At 34.9% G+C, this 15,016-nt stretch overlaps 1 protein-coding gene across 2 annotated transcripts in view; it reads right to left on the minus strand.

Annotated features, from left to right (window-relative positions):
* The window catches only part of RIF1 (replication timing regulatory factor 1), a 41,674-nt gene that overhangs the window by 24,425 nt on the left and 2,233 nt on the right, over window positions 1-15,016 (minus strand). For both annotated transcript variants that reach the window (XM_087950049.1, XM_087950048.1), the window contains exons 2-14: window positions 9,707-9,800; window positions 8,967-9,063; window positions 8,081-8,211; window positions 7,904-7,998; window positions 6,959-7,145; window positions 4,452-4,544; window positions 4,230-4,368; window positions 2,749-2,900; window positions 2,392-2,509; window positions 1,595-1,765; window positions 1,365-1,475; window positions 692-754; window positions 323-423 (exon numbers count right to left, since the gene is read on the minus strand). In XM_087950049.1, the coding sequence (XP_087806175.1) occupies window positions 323-423; window positions 692-754; window positions 1,365-1,475; window positions 1,595-1,765; window positions 2,392-2,509; window positions 2,749-2,900; window positions 4,230-4,368; window positions 4,452-4,544; window positions 6,959-7,145; window positions 7,904-7,998; window positions 8,081-8,211; window positions 8,967-9,063; window positions 9,707-9,800 (1,552 nt within the window). The remainder of the gene's footprint in view (window positions 1-322; window positions 424-691; window positions 755-1,364; window positions 1,476-1,594; window positions 1,766-2,391; window positions 2,510-2,748; window positions 2,901-4,229; window positions 4,369-4,451; window positions 4,545-6,958; window positions 7,146-7,903; window positions 7,999-8,080; window positions 8,212-8,966; window positions 9,064-9,706; window positions 9,801-15,016) is intronic.

Consider the following 15,016-nt stretch of genomic DNA (forward strand, 5'->3'; position numbering starts at 1 on the left):
CCAATAAAGGAGAATATTTGTAGCTCAGGTTTGAAATGAGTGGATCCTTGGTGCTCTCATAATAGGTAATGATGTTACCTAGTTTGGCTATTGAAACATCTTGAAGAAAACAACCAAATTCAGGGCATCAAGGACCCCTCAAATATATAAACTTCTGAACAGCAAAATATTGCCTTGAGCTCTAATAAATAAAATACTGGAACCACTCTTATAAATATATAAGTATCTAAAAAGGATATCCAATTTAGGGTTCGTTTTACATAAGAATGGTGAATACGATAAATTTAAATTTCACACATGTAAAAACTCTATCAACACTTACCAATGAGTTTAATACTGGTAATTCTTTTGACAAAATAATGTTTTTTAAAGTCTGCAGCAACATAGTTAATACTTCTGAATTCTGCCGTTCTCTTTTGTTGCCTAGAAATAAGTTATGCATGCGGTGGTCAGTCAGATCTTATAACACTGGACATAGTAACAGGCTTCATACACTTAACTGCATCTTTACCCAGATCCCAGTTTGGGCAAATCACTTCTAAATAATGAGGTTTAACTGTAAGCTGTGTTCAAACAGTAGCATGGTATGATACCAATTTACTTAGATAGCTCTAAGTGTACATGAATAAATTCAGTAATTCCTCATTTTCATAAGGTCTCTATACAGTTGAATCATATAAACAATGATTACCTGATTCAATTGCAGCTTTCACAAAACCAACTAATTCTCTCCATATAGCAGTGAGCATAACATCTGCAAGGCGTGATTTAAACAAAAGGAAAATCAAGAGAAAAATCAGTTAAGTATATTTATATTATATAAACAGGTATCTGAAAGATGCCAACTACTGCACTATAAGGTTTTTTTAAACAAAAAATGCCCACTAAAGAATTTTTCTATGAGTAGAAGACAAAAGCTGCAAACAACTTGTTGAGTTGTTAATATCCAAATCACCATGGCAGTCAGCAATAGGGTTTCTGGGGCTTATCTTGTCCAAAAGGAGACAAGGAACTAATTCAGTTTACTTTTCAGGAATAGTAAGGAACAAAGAAAAAATGGAATATGTCTGCAAGGACTCAAAACCAAAGACTCAAAATCCAGTGCCAATGGACTATAGACAGTAAAATGCTCAGTTCTATCTATCTGAACAATTAAAATGAACCACAATCATCAACTTTTTTTCCTCATCTTTTTATGACATGCCTCTTTTCCATTTTAAGCCCAATAGCAAGAACTAGCTAATTGATTTTTATTTATTTATTATTTATATTTATATAGCATTCCTATAGTTAATGCCTTTTGTCTTTAGAGTTGAAGATTCCTGCTTACAATAAATATCTAACCCGCACATAAAAGTCCTTACCAGAAACATCTCTTCCAATTGCAATGAAACCATCCCGAGCTGCATTTATGAAAACACTGGCATACTTGCAGAAAAAGGAAGGACTGTTGATTACTGGGCACTGAAGAGGTTCTATATAAGGAGACAGTAAAGAACTTCTCTCACTGACAAATCAGCAGTTTTTAAAAATAAAACTAAGGCTACAGTATTTTACCTTATTATAAAAGTTATTTTACCCAACAAATAGTTACCTAAACTAAGTACGATTTTATTTTCCTTGGCGAAAGTCAATACTTCTGGTCCCATAAAGAAGTGAAGTAGCATTTCAATTCCTAGAAGCTGAATAGATGGAATAACAGCTCCTTCACTGCTAGAATTCAAAGTCATCTTTGGAGTGGCAATATTTCCAAAAGGGAAAACTCCTGAAATAAAAACATTGCATTTTTCTCTCTCTTCTAGCAAAGAAAATGGTTTATATGGGGAAACCCCACCACCACCACAACACCCCTCCCCAGTAGGAGTAACTTGAAGAACTGGCTGATGGAAATGAGGTTGAAGATCTGATTATGTCTCATGCTTCTAACAATAGGATTGTACTTCAAAGCTAGCCAGTCTATTTTATTTAGAAAGTTTCCCCAAATGTATATGACATTATCTTCCATTAATGGTCCTATGCTTAAACTATAGTTCTGAACTGCAGTGCTTGTTGATATCACCTTAACAAAGCTTACTTTCAGGAATGGCAAGGAGCAAAGAAAGTCTACTCAAAATGTTCTACTTCTCAGGGCAAGTGCTTTGGAACAGACTAGGAGTGTGAAAGAACTGGAAAAGGGCTCTTTTTTTCTTTTTAAACCCAGAACTAACATATTTTGCAGGTTGTGTGAACCATTTCGGGTCAGTGGTACAATTGGGCAGAATTGAGATGACCCTCTTCCTCCCCCTTCACAACGCCATATCCCACCAGTGTGGTCATCACCTCCCAACCTTCCCAGTGCTTCCCCCTCCCTCCCCTCAGCTGCCAATGTACTTGTATCTGCTTGCTTCATACCTGGTTTTCGTGAACTACACGGCATAGTTAAATTCTGATTAGAAATTAACCATGATGAATTGTCTTGTAGCGGAGAGGCAACTAGGCTTAAAGTGTTCAGAATTAATGGTACACAAACCTAAAAAAGAAACACTGAAGCATAAGCCCAAAATAAAATAAATTGGCAGATCAGATCTCAATAATTTATTCTAGCAATAAACAAGAGATATTTAATGCATACATGTATTATTTATTGAATGGGATAATGCATACAAGAGCACAATCAATATGTCAGATATTGCATAGAAATGTAAATGTCCTTCAGAACCCCATTTTAACTAATGCTCAATATTAGTTTAACAACAAACATTAAGCTACCTGTTCAAAGTGGACTGGAAGCTGAGATCCAAGCCTCATTAATAAATACCACCAAACTTCAAGCTTGGTCAGTGCCAGAGTTTCAGTTCTCACATGAATAGAGGTCAGTGGCTGCATCAGCAATCTCAGCCTTTTTGCACTGCATAATATATCTTCGAAAACAGAAATTGAAAATATTGATTATATTGAATAGAAAGAGAAGCAAAGTTTAATCCTTCTTGCCTCACTGGGTTGCTATGAATTGAAAATGGATTTGTCTAACAAATATGGCATCCTCTTTTAAAAAAAAACATTTTATTGAAGATTTTTACAATTGTAAAAGATAACCCAAACTAATATCAGAAAGAAAAAAATATAAATATAAATACAAAAAGGAAAGAAAGGAGGAAAACCAACAGCAAAACAAATACAAATAAGCCACTCCTTTTCTATGGGTGTTTCAGAAAGATAATTCTCTTACACTTGTGTAATTATAGCAATAGCATCTAGACTTATATACTGCTTCATAATGCTTTACAGCGTTCTCTGAGCAGTTTACAATGTCAGCGTATTAGCCCCCATAATGTGGTCCCTCATTTTACTGACCTTGGAAGGATGGAAGGCTGAGTCAATCTTGAGCTGTCAGAATTGAACTTCTGGCAGTCGGCAGAGTTAGCCTGCAATACTGCATTCTAACCACTGTGCCACCATGGTTTTTGTATTTGAATTCTGTACTCCCTATCTCTAAAAGCTTTAAAATGTAGTCTTCTATAAGCTTTCTCATGGGAAAGGCTAATAATCCAGAAAAGTATTTTAAACATTGGTGTTTCAATGGGCCTTTGGCAAGCATGATTGAGGCCCATTTTCCTCTTTTTCTTCTTCCCATCCAGGGGTCTATGGAGATTCTCAACCATCCAAGTCAGGGCTATCCCAAAGGTACTTTCCAAAAGACAAATACACTTTCTTGTTTTTTTCCCCCTTGAAAACGTTTCACTTCTCATCCACGAAGCTTCTTCAGTTCTGAAGAACTGTTCTCAGAATTGAAGAAGCTTTTTGAATGAGAAGCAAAACATTTTCAAGGGAAAAAAACCCACAAAAGCCCAGTTGTCTTTTGAAAAATACCTTTGGGGCTTTCCAGCCAGGTTTCTTATCTCTGTCACCTTTGTTCTTTTTGATTTGTGTTCTTTGTTTTTAAAGGTTTTTAACCATTTGAAAATTGCCCAGAGTTGCTGGGAATCAGGCAGAACTTATATTTGAGTAAATGATTTATAGTGGGTGAAAAGCACATTCTCATAAGAGATAGCTGGTATCTGGCAATGATAAGAACTATGTAAATCTTATACTAAATATAGCCAAGATGGCAACTAATTTAATTTAAACTATCAACATCACTAATAACTTCTTATGTTTTTGTGTCAGCTTAACCACTGACTTTCCTTCTGCATGTGAGAAACAAAGCGTATATTCATTGCTGATACTTACTGCTCAACATTTTAGCATACCTGGATTTAAAGCAAAGTTATCAATCAGACTTTTCCATGCAATGAAAGCTATTTTCTTTACCACCGGGGAGCCACTACGAAATCCAAGTTCTTCTAAATGCAGCAAGGAATTGATAAAGCTTCCACTATGATGCAATGTCTAAAGGGAAAAATACAGTATCACTGTACGCTGTAATGTACTTCCGGTATCATAGCTTATAAAGATTTTTTTCTCCAACTTACTTTTCCAAGCAGCTTTACAAACAGAGGCCACAGTTTCAGAATATATGTTTCATGTTTTGAAAAAAATAGCTTTTGGAGTTCTGGAATTACTTTCTGTAGGATTATAATAGAGAAAATTTATTAAAATGTTAAATTAAATTAGATAAAAATGCACTTTGATGAGATTCTTGGGGGTTTGTTCAGAATTGGTCAGCTAGGATCCTAGAACAGCATTCAGATTTTTTTTTTAAATGAAGTTTTATTATACGTTTTCATTATGCATTAACAGCTTCAATTTTACAGCCACGATATACTGGTTGTATCAACATTATACATTATGCATTCTATTATACTTCCTATGTTCAACTATTTAACTTTTCTTTATACAATACCATATTTATCTTTCTTATTCCTATAATTCTAACCGGGTTTCTATATGTATATACTTTTAACTATTATTATACTCATATTGTTTCTAGTACTTTGATCGTCTTTCATTGTAGTTTTCTAATCTTTGCATCTCTTATCTAACCAACTGTACCATGTCCCAAACGGAATAATATTCTATTCTCCTTTATCTTTAATTTCCATTGTCAACCTGTCCATTTCAGAGCAATCAAGTATTTTCCTTATTACCATTTCCTCTGTGGGTATATTTCTGTTTTTCCAATTTTGTGCGTAGCTAATTCTCGCGGCTGTTATTACACGAATCATCAAGTACTGAGGTTTTTTTATTATATTTCCCTGTTAGTATGCTCAATAGAAATAGCTCTGGCTTTAAGTGTATCTGTTGTTTTATCATCTCCTCCAACCAATCTTTTTTATCCTTGCCCAATATTTTTTTTGCCATTGGACAGGTCCACAACATATGGTAATATGTTCTTTGTGTTTCTTTACATTTCCAGCATTCTGATGGGCTAATTTGGGAACATTTTTGTTAATCTTGCTGGTGGTAGGTGCCATCTATAGAACATTTTGTACAAATTTTCTCTATATGCTGCTGACATAGTCAATCTATAATTTTTTCCCCACAGTTTTTGCCAATCATCCAACTCTATGGTGTACCCAAATTTTTTTGCCCAGGTTATCATATTTTCCTTTACTGTTTCTTCTTCCATTTTAAAATCTCAGTAAGTAGTCATAACATTTTTAATTAACTTTTCATCCATCCCCTGTAATATTTTATCCAAATCTTGTGGTCACATTCTGAATTATTTTAAATGTCTAAGAGTTGTTTATCAAATATCCAGAAGGAAATTGCAGTTATGCCTCTCCTATCACTCCAAAAAATATCAAAGCAATTTTAAAATTCCATGTGATACAAAAGGGAATGATTAAATTACTTGTGGCAAGTCCACTGCATAATTGTGCCATACGAGGCACAATTCAGATATCTATTCTCTGAGACTGGAAACTGGGTTGCTGAGAATAAAAATATGTTTTGAATAGATTTAAATTGACTCTAGCAACAGGGCTACCATTAATATTATTGGGTAATTATAGGTCAAAGTGATGGAAGAGTATTACAAACAAATTGCTCTCCTACCGATTGTCGCCTGATTATTCACTATCCTTAAGATTTAATAATGGAAAATATGTAATCAAACTGTGGATCTGGGACAGAGCCACCAAATAACCTAAGAGGATTTTTAAACATTTATCAGCTTTTCATCAAATCTCAGAGATGCTCTTCCAAAGCCTGTTTTTCTCTCTTATTCTATGTTATCAATACCCTCAGTATTTTTTTTAAAGATGCTGTAATAGCCCAGGTCCCAAGAGTATTTCTCCTATGAGAGTAAGGTAAGATAGAGAAAACTGTACATATTGTGAATTTAATTCAGACTTTTATCAAATGCTAATATTGTTTTTATTTTAAAAAATCCGAGTTATTCAGATAAATTTTGCATTAAATATTAATTGGCTGACAGAGACTTCATAGTTACATACTATACACAATTGCAAAATGTTATTGTGCAGCTATAAAAATTAATTGCATTCTTGTAACTCTTACAGAATTGATCTGTATCATTCATATGAAATTTGACTTAAGTTTTTAAACACCGGATTGACTTATTATTTTATTGCTATCTTATATCTATTGTTTTGTATCAATTGTCCTTTAGTTTGCATGTTTTAAGACTACAATAAGGTATACATTAATTCAGTTCAGAATAAATGTATTAGTAACATCAAAATAATCTAAAGGATTAGACTGAAAAAATATAAGATATTGTGCTAGAAATCACAAATGGGGAACTGTCATTTTAATACTTTTTACAAAATAATGCATTTCAGTTCAGGCTTCATTTGCATTTATCTTCCATATATGTAAAGTACTGACTCTGGTACTTATTATATAATATTTTTACACTTTTCAGTGATTTCTATTCTGGATTTTTAATTTATGCCAGAAAGATACGACTGAAAATCTAGTAAAATAGCTGTATGGGGACTGAATGAAGGTCATTCAAAAAATACGCCTGGCTCTGTGATACTCTGCAATTACATTTAAGGTAGATTTGACTTACAGTAGTCAGGAGTTGCTCAGCAACTGCTATCACTTCTTGGTTCTGCTGAAGAAGTGGTAGACCCATTTCCAAAGCACTAGCAGCTTTTAACTGTACTTTATGAGCTGAGTGAACCAGCAAAGGAATTATCATCTTAGCCCACGTCACAGCCTGTTCCTCCATGTCAGATGGAGCCTGTTCTATCAGCCTAGATTTTAGAAACACAATATGAATAAGTTTTGCAAATACAAATATGAATAAGTTTCCAACGTTTTTGCAAAAGTTTGTCAAAAGAACTAAGTATGCAGGTGTATGTAAATCTCTTGCTCTCACATGGTAGTGGTTTGCAGTCTATTCTGAATAACATTACAGTGCTTCATAGGCTAATTGGAGGGATCTACAGACCATGAATAAGATAACTTAATCCATTGTCAATTATCCCATTGGCATCAGTGCAATAATGAGGCCATTTCAGCTGATTCAGACCACAAATAAATTAAAATCACTTTAGATTAAGTAAAACCTAGAATGATTCAGAATTCTTTGCTCATATCAAGAGACTGGTGACAGTTGAAGCAATATGGAAAACTTCCCCACACTAACTCTTACAAGCAGCAATTTCCTATCTACTACATTAAAGAACATTTGTTAAATTGCTCCAATTGAAGTACTCCAATTATAATATGAAATACAATATCAATAAAGATCTAATATAGTTAGTAGCTTAACTGGAAAATAGAAATTCCCCCCCAAAATATAAATGCATATACAATTTCTTTGACACATACTCCAATAATGCGATCAATTCAAAACATAGCTGCTACTAAGCATGTATTACAACCATAACTTTAGCTTTCAACATAAACAGGTCAAAATTTAAACAGAAGTCTTTCTCCTCTTTTTACAAATGTACAAATGTATTTTGTACATTTGTACTTTTTTACAGATGTATATCTTGACACATACCGGATGATAACATTTAGCGCTTCATATTCAACTACCATGGAATGTGAATCTCCTTTATGAAGTAGTGTTTCTAGCATCGCAATAATATTGGGTACCTGAAAAAAATATCATGAGTTAAGTAAAGCAAGACTTTTTATCAACTTTTATTTATAGGTGATGAAAACAAATCCTACTCACCAACTTTCCAACCGTATCTGGAGGAAAGGACTGCTTTGAGATCACCCAGAGTGCTCTTGTTCGAGTGTGTTTGTCTCCTGAATTTGTAGCAACACTGTTTAATATAGACAGTAGTTCATGTATTTCTATTTCTGTTTAAAAAAAAGAAAAACCAGTAATTATTGTTCTAGGTATTATCACTGTGTAATAATTGATAGTAGCAAATTTCTTGGTCTGTAATGAAGTTCAGACTAATTTCATAAAGGGATGGCTTCAAGTATTCTGTATATTCTGTACTGGATAGAAGCTTCTTTCATAACGGTGCATACGCCTGGTAGTATGCCAACAGGTAGCAAAACAAAACAAAACCAAAACAAAACACTAAAGTACTGTTCATGTGACTATTTTGAGTCAGGGAAATTTACAGGTTGTTTGTATTTGTCTTTTGTATTTTTAAACTTGAATATAAATTATTATTTCAAAAAATCATTCTTGGATCCCTGCAGGTTTTATTTTGGCTGAAGCATGGACCAACCAAAATATTCTGTGGTTTATTTATGCTGAAATTTAGCCAATGGGAAACAGATTTAAAACTAACACATTCCATTTCTGTGATGATGTAATTCTGTTAATATATGCATAAGTGTCTGTATATGCAGTATCTATAGATATATACATAGACCAAGGGTCTTCAAACTTGGCAAGTTTAAGACTTGTGGACTTCAACTCCCAGAATTCCTGAGCTAACATGACTGGAGGAGGAATTCTGGGTGTTAAAGTCCACAAGTCTTAAAGCTGTCAAGTTTGAAGACCCCTGACATAGACTATGGATGTCAGTCACTGGAAGAAACTGGTTAGTCAAATTGATTAGTGTTTATCAATGTGTTTAATACAAAAAGGTACTTACCGCATAATAAGGAAGCAATCTTTGGATTACACACACAGAATCCTAAAGCTTGTAAAGCTGCACTGCTCAACTCCGACTTTTCAGTAGGAATATGTGTCTAAATAAGAAAGAAAATAAATCTAAACTCACACAACAGAAGACTGATCAGTTATATTACTTCAATTTGTCAAGATCATTCTCTAAAACATTCCCCAATCATTCTCTGGTATCATTCTCTAAAACATTCCCCAATATGGTAAACCTCTTCAATTACCATTGGTAGTCACTTTACTGGAAGGTATGAAACTGAATTTCCAGCTAATTTGGAGGCTGACCAAATTGGAGAAGGTTGCTATAGTTACTTAAGTTCAGATTATTTAATATAATATTTCAACTTATCCTCAAATACAAAAGCAAGTTAATTTGCAGATTATTTCTCCAATTCACAAACCAAAGTTGATATACTGTATATCAGTAATTTAGTGATCTTGATATGAATAATGACTAAACCTATTTATCTGGCTTAACAGGCAAACTTGATGGCATATTACATTTCTTTACACATTTATCTTCAATAAAAATAAATAAATAGCAGTTTTTATTTGATTCAAATTGTTAAAAACTTACAAAATATGCACTTCTTCAAATTAAAAGTTTGAACTACTAATCTTGCCCAATTCTGATGAGAGAAAGCAACTCAAACTTTTTTTTAGCCTGAGGTATTTAGACAACTAAACAGGGAAATAAAGTGAAATACATACCATAAATATATTGTAAAGCTGAGGAAAAGAGTTTTCAACCTCAGCTGCAAATTCTTTTCCTTCATCTTCATCCTCTTCTTCTTCAGTCAAACGACTTAATATTGAAAAAAAAAACAGGCTTTCAGTTAAAAAGTGCTCAATTGTAAGCAAATACATGATATTTAAAGGATAGCCAATACAACCTATGACTCAGTTATGAATTTGATCATAATAGACATTTATATCAGTATCAGGCTTTGCTTGCGAAAACTTCCAAGCTCTTCAAGCTTTCTGTTAAGACCCAAATAAAGTATTTGGGGATAAATGTGAAGGGAATGCTAATAGTGATGTTAAAAGTTTGTCTGGCATCATGAATGCTGTTAGCTGAGAATCTGAATTATTTCTAGCAAATGTTACATAATTATATTGTAAAGCAGGGGTCCCCAACCACCGGTCCACGGACCGGTACCGGTCCGTGGAACAAGTCCTACCGGGCCGCTGGTTTGCTGGGCGCCGCCATCTTTTTTTGATGAAAAAGTGCTTCCGGTGAGCTTTTCCGGGTAGAAAGATGGCGCCGCCATCTTTTTTTGATGAAAAAGTGCTTCCGGTGAGGTCACTGGAAGCACTTTTTCATCAAAAAAAGATGGCGGCGCCCAGCTGACGCTGGTACCGGGCTGCAGCGCCCAGCTGATGCCGGTACCGGGCCGCGGCATAAAAAAGGTTGGGGATCACTGTTGTAAAGACTATGATGGTAAAGAGGATCTGAAAAAGAATGTATTAAAGACCAAGGTATCTGATAGAGAAAGTGGCAAATGATTTCATATGTTTATTGACAATGGGAAAATAAGTAGAAAAATATCAAAAACACAAATACAAAATAGTGAGTGGTAAGTGGCCTGCTGATAAAAATAAATGCATTGACAAAAGTAAAAACAACTCGGCATAAGGGTGTGCTTCTGTGACTTTGCTACATGGAACAAATAGTTGGTCATATGTCATGAGAAGCTGAACCCAGTGGGAGTGCATGTGTTAAATAAGAAGTTAAATAAATAAAGAAGGACTGGGTATTCCAAAGGTGCTTTTCAAAAGGCAACTGGAATTTCTTGGTTGTTTTTCTCTTGAAAATGTTTTGCTTCTCATCCAAGAAACTTCTTTAGTTCTCTTGGATGAGAATTGAAATGCTTTCAAGGGGAAAAAACCCAAGAAAACCCAGTTGTCTTTTGAAAGGTACCTGTGGGACAACCATGACTTGGATGATTGAGAATCTCCATAGACAAGGAATGGGTGCTGAATTAACATAGACTGAACATAGAAATTAATGAGTACGAGGAAGGAAGTAAAATGCAATAGTTTGTTACGCAAAGGGCATTTCCTTTGCATAACAAACTTTCATTTTACTTCTTTCATAGTACTTGCATTTTACTTTTGCAAGTACTGTTGCATTTTATTTTTTACTTCTTTACTTCAATAATGATTGAAAATTGCCATTAAACAGTTGCTAAGATTCCAAAAAAGAGATGAGAATGTTAAAGAACAAAAGGCAATGTATGAAATATGTAGGAATGGGGGGGGGGGGAGCAAAAATGGTTTGTCAGAATATACATTTATGACATGGTACAACAAATAATGGTGTAAACCATATTTAATCATATTTCCCTTTTTATCTCATGCTTTCAAGAAAGCAAATTGGAAGTCAGAACAAACAGTGAAAATTACGAGAGAAGATAAGCCAAAGCCAAGACAAAAATCCCAGAAAGTTTAACAGGTAATTTAAAGAGAACAGTTAGAAGAGCAGTATTATAAGATCTGCAAATGGCAGTAAATTTATTCCTTTTAATTTATGAATATAGTAAATATTGATAAATAAAACCTATACAGTGATACCTTGGTACTCAACTGCTTTGAAACTCATCAGATTTGGTACTCAATACATTTTGATGCAAAAAAATTTCCCCGATACTCATCATTTATTTGGTACTCAATGCATAAATTAGAACCTGTCAGTGTTGGTTCCTTATGACTCACTACATTATTCCTTATGGGGAAAAAATGTTTGGTACTCATTGCGTCTCCTGGAACAAATTAATGAGTTCCAAAGTACCGTGGTATAAAGAAAATATCTTTTGGGATCCTTCATAATTTGTTAAAGTGGGAAGAGATCTTAAGAGAAAAAAGTTTAAGCAACACTCATTCTATTCACAACCCTACTCACAAGAACCTCTTGTATTAGGAGATGAAGTTAGACAAGTACTCCCAGTCATTACCAGATTGGAAGGCTACAAGATGGAATACTGATTGAAATATGGCAAGCAAACAGAAGGAAAATCAGTCAAGGTTTAACCAAACTATGCCATTAAATTTACAGAACTACACAGTAGACAACAAATTGGAAGTCACTCAACATTTCAGTGAATGAGAGGGGAAAGAGAGAGCGTGCACGAAAGAGACTACAGAGTATGGAAACTATCATTCTTTTTTTTTTTCTAGACTACTGTAATGTGCTCTACATAGTGCTCCCTTGAAGAATTATCAGGAAGCTTCAACTGATTTAGAATGCAGCAGCACAGGCAGTTATGTCTGTACCTAACAGAACACACATTACATCACCATACCAAGAGCTGCATTGACTACCAGTTTGCTTCTGTGTCCAATTCAAAGTGCTGGTTTTAACCCTTAAAGTCCTTTATGGCATGGGACCAGGTGATCTGGATCCCATGGATCATCTCTCCCAATTACATCAGCCTATCTCATTAGAAGTGGCAGAGAAGGCATGTTGTGGGCACCATCTATCAGGGACCTGCTTGTGGTAGACCCCAGAAGGCAGGCCTTCTCTGCTCTGGCACCTGCTCTATGGAATATTTCCCCTATCTCCTCAAGTCATATTAGGTCTATTCCACTTATCATTCTAGAAGTCCCTCAAGACCTGGTTGTGTCAGCAAACCTGGGGTCCCCAGGGAACTGCAAACTTTCTTAGTTTGAGTTTTTAATCTCTCTGCTTAAGTTTCTATATTTTACATTTCTTTGTGTTTTTTAATTTTTTAAATAATGACTATTTTTATGATTATTTTTATATTTATTGTGTCTACTGATTGCTGTATATTGCTCATTCTTGCAAGATGGGCAGGCATATAAATCTGATTAATAAATAAAATCATACAATATCCCTTATGTTCACATTAACAAAATAATGAAGATTACAGCCCTACCTGGAAAAGATGACAAACCAGTTTTAGAAAAAGCTAAGGAACACAAAGCATTATTGCTGATGTATCCTGTATAACTGAGAAAGCCAAAGAAAACCAAAAGGAAGTATCTGTGTGCTTCATTAATTATAGTAAGGCCTTTAAGGTTGTTCATGTCAGACTGGCTTCAGGTTATCAAAGGAGTGTAGCAAGGCTATATATTCTCATTTTATTCAACTTATATGCTGAATATATATTAAAAGAAAATGGGATGAGAAAAGACGAGCATGGTTTTAAAACTAGAGAAATAAGTATCAATTATATGTGCACTGTTGATGGTACTACTAATAATGCAAAGAATCTCCAAGCTCTAGTAAATAGTCAAGGAACAGAGTAAAAAAACGGAATTAAAATTAAGGACACCAAACTAATGACAACAGGTACAACAACCAGCTTTAGAATTGGAAATAAAGATACAAGTAGACTTGTATAATGACTGCCTATTTCACATTCATAGTTCTGATGGTGATGAAAAAGTAACTTTGTAACCAGTGCTCGCATTTATAACCTTTGCAGATCTACAAAGCAAAGCTGAAGGAAAAGCACAATTAGCAGTGACCACTTTGCTTTACAGAATAACAGTTGGAAGGGAGCTTGGAGGTCTTCTAGCTCAAGCAGAAAACCCTATACCATTTTAGATAAATGGTTGTCTAAATCTCTTCTTAAAAACCTCCAGTGTTGGAGCACCCACATAACTTTTGGAGGCAAGCTGTTCCACTGATTGTTCTGTCAGGAAATTTCTCCTTATTTCTAAGTTGGTTCTCTCCTTGCTTGGTTTCCATCCATTGCTTCTTACCCTGGCTTCAGGTGCTTTGGAGAATTTATGATCAAGTTGCTAGCCCCAATTGTGGTCACTAAATGAGGACTTATCTATACTGATGTGATGGATAAGCTTGTCATTTAAGATCAATTAGCAACAGTACAAATAGCAGCAGCCAAGAAATACTTCTCAATTCAGTTCTTGGTAGAGTAGTCATGAAGACCCTGGAAAATATATGCAGATGCTTGGAGCTATCTGTATCTTCAAAGATCAGAACTGTGCAGGCAAGTCTTCCCTGTGACACTATTGAAGTGAAAGTTGGATTTTGAAAAATGAAGAAAGGAAAAGAACTGATACTTTTGAACTTTTGTGTGGGAGAAGTCTCCTGAGTGTACCTTGGATAGCAAGCAAGGGGGAAAAACCCCTCCAAAAGAAATGCATCACAGAATAGATCAACCCAGAGTTTTCACTGCACCACCTGTGATCAAATTTTCATATTCTGGACACATTGTGTGAACACCTACAGCTTCCTAGCTAAGTCTGCAGTGCTGGGAAAGTGGAAAGAAAAAGAAGAGGATGACCAACATCAAAATGGATGGACTCAATGACATTAGTGATGGGTACACCAATGTACTCATCAAGTACCTGAAGAACTAGATTGGGAACAGATCATCCTATGAATCTATTTGATGACACATAAACAGTACCTTTAAAAAAAAAGCTGTAATGGGATATGGCACTAATGTCTTTTTCCCTTATGCCATTATCAGAATATTTTTTGCCTTCGATTGTGCAGCAAACAAATATTCCAAGAAAAGGTGCCCCACACCAAAGCTTCACCAGTCAAATTGCGATTCAGAAAAGAAAAACAGAAAAGACTGCAACGACGACACTATTAAAGCCAACCTCTTTAACACATTCTTTGGCTCAGTATTTGGTAACAGCAATGGATCATGCCCAGTATTTCCTAGTCGAACCACAGACAACTACAATGATCTAATACATATCGATTTTACAGAAGACAATGTTGAAAAAGCACTTCGCAATCTAAAACCATCTCTATCTATTGGACCGGACGGAATATGTGCCTACTTCTTAAAAAAGCTATCCACTGCCATAGCCGAACCTCTAAGCATAATCTTTGAAAAATCTTTCAGGACCAGCTCCTTGCCAAAACTCTGGTCACAAGCCACAGTCATCCCCATCTTCAAAAAGGGAGACCCCAGCCTAGTTGAAAATTACAGACCAATCTCCTTATGCTGCGTCACCTGTAAAGTCATGGAATCAATTATTAACCAATCTATTATCCTCCACTTAGAGACAAACAAC

The sequence above is a fragment of the Notechis scutatus genome, chromosome 1, assembly GCF_049901735.1.
Source record: "Notechis scutatus isolate UNSWTSFEM ecotype Mainland chromosome 1, rNotScu1.2, whole genome shotgun sequence".
In the NCBI taxonomy this organism is placed as follows: domain Eukaryota; kingdom Metazoa; phylum Chordata; class Lepidosauria; order Squamata; family Elapidae; genus Notechis; species Notechis scutatus.